At 38.6% G+C, this 9,956-nt stretch overlaps 1 protein-coding gene across 1 annotated transcript in view; it reads left to right on the top strand.

Moving 5' to 3' along the window:
* Positions 1–9,956, top strand: part of LOC107688950 (tensin-1-like) — a 257,974-nt gene that overhangs the window by 215,731 nt on the left and 32,287 nt on the right. Inside the window, exon 18 of the mRNA XM_016486798.1 lies at positions 7,517–8,962. Within this exon, the coding sequence (XP_016342284.1) occupies positions 7,517–8,962 (1,446 nt within the window). The remainder of the gene's footprint in view (positions 1–7,516; positions 8,963–9,956) is intronic.

Here is a 9,956-nt window from a genome sequence, read left to right as displayed (position 1 = left end):
GCTGTTCAAACGAATCAATTGAATGAATGATTGATTCAGTGATAAAATCAGTGACTTACCGCCACCTGCTGGTGGATTTAGTTTCATTTTTAGCGTATAATTTCAGTTATTTAAATCATTTAATATTTCTGTATTCAAAATTTTATATTTAAAACATTAAACTCCACATTAATTTATGAATTTAAATGCACTCGTGCCACCTCTTAGCCTCATTAAACGTCTGAAAATGTACCTACAACAAGCCACTTTTGTGTTCTTCTGTTCACCCTCTGTAGTACAAATTAATTTTTTATTAATACCAATTTCATATGATTGGTAACTTATTTGTCTTATTCTACTTCTTATATTGTTTTAAATATAAATTTTAAAAAGGTTATAAACATAAATGTTTGAATTTGAAAAAGAAAATACCCCCTGCAAGTCACTTTAAGGAGTCACATGTCACCTCGTATTAGGAAGGCTAATTTTTTTATCAGAATTTTTGATTATTGATCAGAAGGTGCTACTAAATTTTTTTAATTAGGAGGAAAATTGCTCCTAAAAAGAAATGTAAGCATAGAGCCATGTGTATCAGTACATTAGATCCGTGCATGAGGTCTTAAAGAGACAGCAGCCTAAATAAACCTGCTGCTGCCTTTCATTATACAGTGAAGACTATCCACATTTACATTTACATTTACATTTAGTCATTTAGCAGACGCTTTTATCCAAAGCGACTTACAATTGGGGGATACATAAAGCGATTCTTCTTAAGAGGCAAACAGACACAGGAAGTGGTTGTAATACCAAGTTCTTAGACATTGTTCAAATAAGTACAAGCTAGAAAGAGAAGGAATAAATAAAGAGAGAGAGTTTTTTTTTTTTTTTTTTTTTAATGATGAAGTCAAGTAGCTTCGAAAGAGATGGAACACTATCCAGTGTTATTTTACAGTTGAGTAGATTATAGTTAGACCTAACTGAAAACATTTCTTGTTATTGTTTTTGTTTGTGCTATTGATTGTCATTCATTTATTTATTCTTATTTTATAATTTACTATTTACTTGTCTGTTTTAGTTAAAATAAATTCAATTCTGAGTGCACCTGATTCTTGGGTGGGGAGGGGACGTGGTCCATGAGAAATAGTCCTGCCACCACAGCTGGAAAAAATCCTAGGAAACTGCATACATTTAGTAAAAATTAGAAAAATTTGCTCCTAAATTTTTTTAAATTAGGAGGACAAGCGCTCCTAATTACAAGAAGAAAAAACTGCTCTTAAACTGGGTGTGTGACAGGTATGGCCGTGGAATGGGGTTTGGCTGAGGAAACATTTTCAGTCAAAAGATTTTTTTTTTGCTTTAATCCCTGCTTAAAGCAATTACATACAACACTGTTAATGCATCAATCATTCACTGACCAAATGTCCACATCTGTGAAGTAATGTGAAATCAGATAGGCCTACTGTTTTGCCTCCTGATTATTGGGAAACACAATAAAACCACACGCTCGCACACACACACACACATACACACATACTCAAAGTCACCGATTTGAAAGGCTCTACATACGTAGCACCTTTCTACAATCTACATCATACTGTTGCACAGTTGATTTTGTTAGAATTTAGCATTAGCATGTTGCAAAGATAACATCACACATTTTTATAAGTATTTTAAAAGTTAAAATTTTAATTATATTCAACTTTTTAACATCATTTTTTCATATTGAATTAATTTATAATCTAATTTGAAAAAGTCAATTTTAATTATATTGCCTTGTAATAATATTTTTTGATAAATTAATTAGAATAAAACAAAAAAATCCCTTATTTTTAGTTATATTAAACATTTTACCAATATCTTTGGTATTGACTGAATCGTAATCTAATTTTAAAAAGTCAGTTTTTAATTATATTGAACTTTCTGAATGTTTTTCGTATTGAATGAATTATAATCTAATATTAAACTATTATTTGTTAATTATATTGAACTTTTTATCTTTGGTATTAAATGAATTGTAAACTTAATTTTTAAAATCCTCTTTTTTGGCATTAAATTATTTAAGTAATTTTTTTTTAATTATACATTTTTTGTTCTTATTAATATTGAATAAATATAAGTTATCTATAATTACATTTTTCTATTTATATCTAAATTTCTCTTGCTTTGTCTGCCATCTTAGTAGGATTTTTTCCCCCACAACAGTGTACTGTGGGGTTACCTTTTTTGTAAAAGATACATGCTGCTGTAGAATTTGGCCAGAAGAAGACATCTTAGAAGTGTCTGGTAGAGCAATCTTTGTGTCCTTCAAATGATGCCTTTAAATGCTGCCTATGTAGGCATCTCATGGGTTTTGGAGCAGAGCCAAGGAGTTAGTGAAGGATAACAAGCCTATCCGACAGAACAAGCCCCAGTGATGTCACTTTAGTAGACACCAGACACACAACTGGGCGAGGATAAATTCACGCCCACCTCACTAGGGGTGTTGTACATCCAACGAGAAGGAAAGAGTCATGTCATCTTCAGCAGCACAGCTCAATTGGAGTTAAAACAGGAGGTGGAGAAAGAGGAGCGAGCTTTCTGATGCAAAACTACTCCCACAGCTCGCTAGTGTTGAGCTGCTGGAGCTCGAGAGCAAGAAAACAGAGACTTTTCAAAACTTTCTTTCTTTTTGGACACTTACAGAGCTGTGCACTAAAGCAGGTAGGAACATCTTCTTGTGGTTATTTTTGTGCTTTCTGTGCTTTGAAAAACATCTAAAGCACTTTAGCATGTGTTCACATCCTGCTATTTTTATGGGTGATGATTTTATGGGTGATAAACACAAGCTGCTCATGATGTGATATCACCCGTGTCTGCGAACAGGTGATAAAAAGCGCACCGAAATAGAAAGCGATTGCTTTTTCAAGAAAGAGGCGTGTCTGATTCCACATCAAGATGCCAGATTCTAATGACAGCGACAGCTCCTCTGATGTCAGTATATTAAGTCGTGAGTTGTTTTTAAGGTGCAAATAAAACATGAGATCTGTTCGGCTAATCTGAGATGATCATTCTCATGTCATGAAAGTTTTAACCTGCTGAGAGGTTTATACGAGGTGCCCCTCTCCTCCGTGGTGGGTGTTATTTTGGAGTACTAGAACTCTGGGAGATGTTTGAAACAGCTGAGGGTTTGTTTGGGGAAACTCTGGAGGGAAAGAAAAAGTGAAGAATGGGGGAGGAGAAAAGCTAATTTTTTCCACGTTATGTTATAAAAGGAAAATTCTGGCCCTAGGCCTGGTCTCACAGAGGAGAAACATCTGAATTCACTCCTGCAAAGTTTGGTTTATGCAGATTTAGGGATGTCAAAAAGCAAGTAATGTTCCAATCTTTATACAGTATCCAATAGGGCTGTGTATCATCAGCAAAGTCACGATACGATACGTATCACGATACAGAGGCCACGATACGATACGTATCACTATACATGACTGCACTGAATTTCACCTCAGCAGAATTTAGAAAAACAGCTGTTTATTAAACACTGCTTACTATAGTGCCATTTCTAACTATTGGCAGAGCAGGCAGTTGACCTCTGCATTATGAAGGGCCTCATGCGCTTCTCATCCGTGTGGGGCTTGTTTACATAAGAGTGCGCATGCATCTTTAACGCAGCATACAGAGGTGTTATGCATTGTAACCAGCTGATGGGAAAAGTATTCTTAAAATGCATTCAAAATTCGGAATAATTTGTTATATATAATTATTCACGGTATTTAAAAGTGCCCACGATAACAATATCCTGCATATTCATTACCGTGATAAGTCTAATTGTAATGTACTCATTCTAATATGTTTAAAAAATAAGTGTTTAATAAACAGCTGTTTTTCTAAATTCTGCTGAGGTGAAATTCAGTGCAGTCATGTATCTTGATATGTATCGTATCGTGGCCTCTGTATCGTGATACGTATTGTATCGTGACTTTGCTGGTGATACACAGCCCTAGCGTGAAATGCAGCTGGAGGGCGGGAAGTGACTTTTCTCCATAGAAATCACTAGCAGAAACTTTGACTTAGCAGTTCGGCTTGAGTGCGCACGACGTCGTTTCGCGTGGCGGTGTGCATGACATTTTTTGTAACTTTCCACTCAGCTCCGCTTCCGAAGATGCACGAGTTCAAAGCGACTCTAGCCGAACATGAACGTCTGTGCCAGTATTTGTGTGACACAGAAGGAGTTTGGAGCAGTCACACACACAGATCACGCTGCGGCCGAACTCAGACATTCAGGAACAAACTTTTTAGCGCTGCCCCGCAGTTTTATCAACTAAATAGCTTAATCGCTCAAAAGCTACATTATCTTTCTCAAAAATAGCTGGTAGCATCATTGTTTCTAAAGGAATTAAAGCCACAGCTTTACTGTTAATAGAGAAACGCGGCGAAACGGTGGTAATTCATACATACACAGCCTCTCTCTCTCTCTCTCTTACGTCTCTTTGTATCAGGCAACCCAGTTGTGTTCCTCTGCGGCCAGATTATTAACAGATGCTCTGTTCATTCTTTTTTAGAAACCTCGCACTTTTCTACTCAATTTTAAACGTTGTAAAATTAAGCGCGGCTGCACACGTGCCACAATATCGATACAGGGTCAGCTGTATCGATACTCGTATCGTCAAATCTCTGTGACGATACATCGTCGTATCGATATTTTGAACACAGCACTAGTATCCAAACTGACTAATAGGTAGCTGCTCGTGTTAATGCGGTGGTGTAAATTATTTAGCAATATCTGTATAGTTTGGGGACTGTATGATTGTAGTGTTTTTGAAATAAGTCTTTTTTGCTGACAAGAGCTGCATTTATTTTACAAAAATACAGTAAAAACAGTAATATTGTGAAATATTATTAAAATTTTAAATAGCTGTTTTCTATGTGAATGTCTTTTAAAATGTAATTTATTCCTGTGATGCAAAGCGGAATTTTCAGCAGCCATTACTCCAGTCTTCAGTGTCACAGAAATCGTTCTAATATGCTGAATATTATGCTGAACTTGGTAGTGTTTCTTCTGGTCAATGCACCAATTTACTTTCGATGTGCAACAACGAACATCAAGGCTGGCAGCTTTTGACAGACATCAGCTTGTGTACTCTTGTGTTTAACCCCCTAGTCAAACCAGTAGGTCACATAGCTGCATGTGACACAGGGTCAAAGGTGATCATTGAATTTGTTGCAAGCAGACATCTATAAACTAAAGGTCAACAGGTCTCTTGAGGTAACCCGGGATGTCTATTTTTAAGGATCTTGAGGGAGCTGTTAGCCTCAAATCGCCCACAGTCTGTTCGCAGGCCATGTGATGCATGCATACTGGTCGCTGATTGAAAAGCACTGGAAGTCATAGTTTAGCAGGTTAGTAGCATCGTACTTTGGAAATAATTTTTTGAGGCACTTAGGAGCAAGTAAACTAGATATTCACTGTGCATTTCACTTAGTTTTCTGTCATGTCTGTGAAATAATCTGGATTCGATTCTTTTTCTAAGAACCTCTTTCTCAACACCTTGTTTTCAAGGCTTGAAATGTGAAATGAAACTAAAATGTTAACCCGGTTACCTTTCTGAAGAATCTCATTCTATATTAAGATGTATTTATTTCATTGAGATAGCTCAATACAATTTATTAACACTTAAGCACATTATTATGCTAGAATGTTTACAATTGTACAAAAATATACTTTTAAAAACACTTTTAGCAAACTGGAAAAAAGCATTTCATAGAATGACCCATCTGTATGTACTACTAGAAATTCTACAAATTTACAAAATGTATACGGAGTTCCACTAGCAAGTCATGGGCTAATACTTCTGCAGCATTATATGATTAAATTGTTTTCTTGCTGTATTTATTGTGGTACCATCTATTTCAGATAATATAACTCTAATTGGCACTTAAAAATAAAACAAAAATATCTAAACAAGCTGATTAAAGTCTTCAGTATTACTAGAAAGTCACAGGCAGGAGAGTTTGAATCTAAACTCTGCAGGAAAGTGGACCTTGAGGGCCAGAGTTGAGAACCTCTGCTTTATGCCAATAGTCACAAGTCCAACTGTTCATGACTAGGGAGCCACAGTCTCTCGTCTTCAGCTATTAGTGCTATAGAGTGTCAACAAAAAAAAAAAAACCAGCACAGCAGAGTCCAGAGTATTGTGCCCACTTTTCCCAGCTGTATTATCAGATTTGCGGCTTGACAGATCCTGCATTAAGACACCATGGGAAACTCTGCGTGTGTGTTTCAGGCTGGCTCTATCTGAATGAATGACATTTTGTCACAGTCTGTGGTTTTGAGGCTGTCTCATTCTCTCAAGCACAGTGAACAGTACACGGCTCTTTTTTTTTTCTGGGATTGCAATGCATTGTTGATATCAAAAGGCCAATGCAGAGTGAACTGTCAAAAAGTGGCTTAGTGGTTTTGGAAAGCCAGAAACAGTTACAGTTTGTTATTAAAATGCATGACCACAGGGAAACAAGACACTGATTGTTAAGAGCCAAAGATACATTGACACAGCCACCCTAAAATAGGTGTGTTATGTGTTTGTGTAAGTGTCCAAACGTGTGTATTAATGTGTGAGTATAGGAAATGATGCTACAATTGCAAGGAGACAGGAAATGCCTCCAATCTTGTATGTGGTGATTTTTCCACTGGTGAGTCACTTGCTTGGACTGGGACTCTCATGAGAGGCACAAACTGACTCACTGCATGAGGTGGAGCTGCCGTTCGTTGCATGTGTGAGTACACGTGCATGTTTTAGGAAGAGAATCCGCCTGACTTTCAAAAAGTTGCTTGTTTGACAAACGGAGTGCTCACTCCATAAGTGTTTACGTGCTTAAAAACAATCATATGTATCTCAGTAGTCCACTATGAGCAAGGGGTTAACATCCCTTTTCTCCAATAATGAATAATTTTTGTTGCCATTAAAGAGATTAAAAAAAATTTAATAATTTACTCACCTTCATGTCATTCTAAACCTCTATGAGTTTCTTCTGTGCAACACAAAAACAGATATTTTGTGTTTTTTTTGTTCATACAATGAAAGTAAATAGGGTCCAAAACATCATTTTGGATGAAGTATCCCTTTAACTGAAACTGGGCAAGGGATTTTAGTTCTCTTCATGCTTTGTATAGGACTTAATAAGGACTGTATGAGAGAGTAAATGTTGAAATTAAGTGTTACTGTAAGCTTTTCTGAATGAGTTTTAAACTATAATAGTGTTTAATGTCCAGCTATGTTGGGATTTAGAATAGATTTTGTAGCTTTTGCTTGGATGGATACATGAATAATGTGCTCAATGAGTATTCACTATTCAGCATGTTAATGCATGCTGTTGCTAGCTAGTAGTTTGGTAGTTGGTAGGACCTAATAATATAATTGAGTGATGTGACACATAAATGACAAAATTAAGTTTATAACTTGGTATTCTTAGTCACAACGTGAAGTTGCTTATTGCTTTTATGTGTATATATGAAATAGCTAAATGTATTAACACATTCCATTTTTCTTTTTGACTTCTACAGACGTTATTCACACACAAGGTCCATTGGATGGTAGTCTCTACGCTAAGGTTCGGAAGAAAGAGTCTCTCGAGGGAGGGGTCACAACCAATGGTGTCCCAGCCACTGTCGATCACACTTTACCTGCTGTAGACCACACTCTACCACCAGTTGACCACGCCTTGTCTGTAAGCAGTGACTCGGGCAATTCCACTGCTTCCATCAAAACCGACCGCACGGATGAAGCCAGCCATCAGCTGGCCTTAGTGAGTCAGCCATCCTCCCAGCCCCTTAGCCCAGAGGAAAAACAGGAGCTGGACCAGTTGCTCAGTGGTTTGGAAGCACCAATGCATCGCACAGGTTACCAAAACAGCTCTGGCAGCGCAGGCGGTGGAGTCCTACACCTCGTCCCCGCCCAGGTTCATGTCAATGGACACAACAACATAGATCGTGAGACAGATATCCTTGATGATGACCTGCCCAACAGCCAGGAAGGGAACAGTGTGGACAGTCTCAGAACCATCTCATCTTTTGAGGGCAGAGCCACTCCAGCAGATCTATACTACCAGTCAGAGACGGTCATCAATGGACAAGATGCACAGCATGACTTGGAGAAGGGCGTCCATGAGAAAATACCAGAGCCCAAAGTCCACAGCTCCTCATCTGTCCAAGAGCACTTAGGGTCCTCTAGTGACTATGCCAACCAGAATGGCAACATCTACCGATCTCAATCATTAGGGGCAACCCCGACCACAGAGCAGAATTACATGCCCAAAGCTCCCACACGCACAACCAGCAGTAAGGATGCAGTGCAGAGGGGACTGAATGTGTGGCAACAATATGGTGTTCCTGAGGTCCCTGTCACAGATGGGGTCACCTTCAACCCTGTATTGCAATCCCACAGCCTTCCGGAGTTTCCTCACATGGCATCTGAGCAAGACATTGAACAGTCCATTGAAGCACTCAACATGCTGATGCAGGACCTTGACCCAGCACTTACTCAAGTCCCCAAGTCCCATAGTGCCCCATCTGGAGAAGATGGAGTGGTCACCACCCAACCATCTTTCTCTCAAACCCAAGCACGGCCGTCCTACCAAGCTGACGCAGCCATTCATGGCCGTGGTGGAGTCTCTTCGGGGGGATACCCTTCGACCTTTCAACAGGTAGCCACAGAGCCTCCACAACCCACCATGAACCAGCAGAGACCCACAGCCATATCCCAGAATGCTGCATTCCTTTCTAAGGCAGAAGGTCAGGCTCCAATGTCCCAGTCCACAGTGCCTTCCTCCGCCTTTGGAGTTCTCCATTTGAAACCCCTCAACATTTACCCCTCAAGTACCACGTCCCAGTCCCCTGAGCCCCAGGAGAGCCAGCGTAGCTATTCTGCCTCCTCATCCCCTCTGCCTAAAGAGTCTGAACCGAAAGATGCCAACTACAAATTGGATGGTCTTGTAGCTCACCGTGTAGCTGGTAAGATCAACTTTAAAATACCTCTTTCAGAGTTCTCAGAGTCAGTTTACTTATTCAAAGGTACAATAGTAATGATACATTAATCATTCCTTGGGCAATAACCAGTCAAGACTTTTAAACATCAGGCTACATTACTCATGCATATTTTTATGTATACAGAATGCGAATAGAAACAAGCTATCAAGGGAAATATAGTAAAGGAAAACATCTCCATGCTTGTCTTGAGTGCTTGAGTTAAGCTTGTCTTGAGAGCTTGCCTTTTACACTCAAGGCTGTGCCTTTTTTTGGTGGATTTTCTTTGTTGGCGTTGACATAAGCACTGTGAGATTACAACGAACGCTTTGTCCAAAGTGCTTCTGGCTCAAGCCTCAATATCAGACCGCATTTCTTTTTTGTGCCAAGCCCAAACCGAACATTTGTACATTACATCTGGAGAAGTGCCCAAATAACTGAGGGCTGCTTTGGGGCAGTGCATTTTTTTTCTGTCAACATTATCTGTTCAGCTTGAAAGTTTAGGAAGATTTTCCTGGAAGCTTAGGTCCTCTCATTTTCGATGTTTTTAGAATAATGGCAGCACATAAGAGTTGTTTGTTGTCCCAGTCTTGTTTTGTTGCAGGCTAAATTCACCATGACTTGTTTAGGTTTTTCCAATGTTGAGTTTAAATTACAGATGTTATTACTAAGTCTACCACATACTGCTGATGGATCTTACAACCCAAAATGCCATAAACACTGTATAAATAGATTTCCATCTAATCCTTGATACACATTTGCCAAAAAACATAAATGTAAAACATATTGTTACTTGAATTAGGGCTGATGCATTGGCACTGGGCTCACGTTTGCCCCCTAGTGGTTGTATAGTACAGGTATCATAGTTAAAGGCACAATATGTAAGATTTTTTTGTTAAAATATCCAAAAAACACTAGAACAGTGTTATATATTTTGCTGACTTGTGTACTTACATTATCCCAAATGTTTCGAAGAATGTTT

The sequence above is a fragment of the Sinocyclocheilus anshuiensis genome, unplaced genomic scaffold, assembly GCF_001515605.1.
Source record: "Sinocyclocheilus anshuiensis isolate Anshui unplaced genomic scaffold, SAMN03320099.WGS_v1.1 scaffold777, whole genome shotgun sequence".
NCBI classification, from domain to species: domain Eukaryota; kingdom Metazoa; phylum Chordata; class Actinopteri; order Cypriniformes; family Cyprinidae; genus Sinocyclocheilus; species Sinocyclocheilus anshuiensis.
Note: the sequence above shows the minus strand (reverse complement) of the source record. Positions and strands in the feature narration are given on the sequence as shown.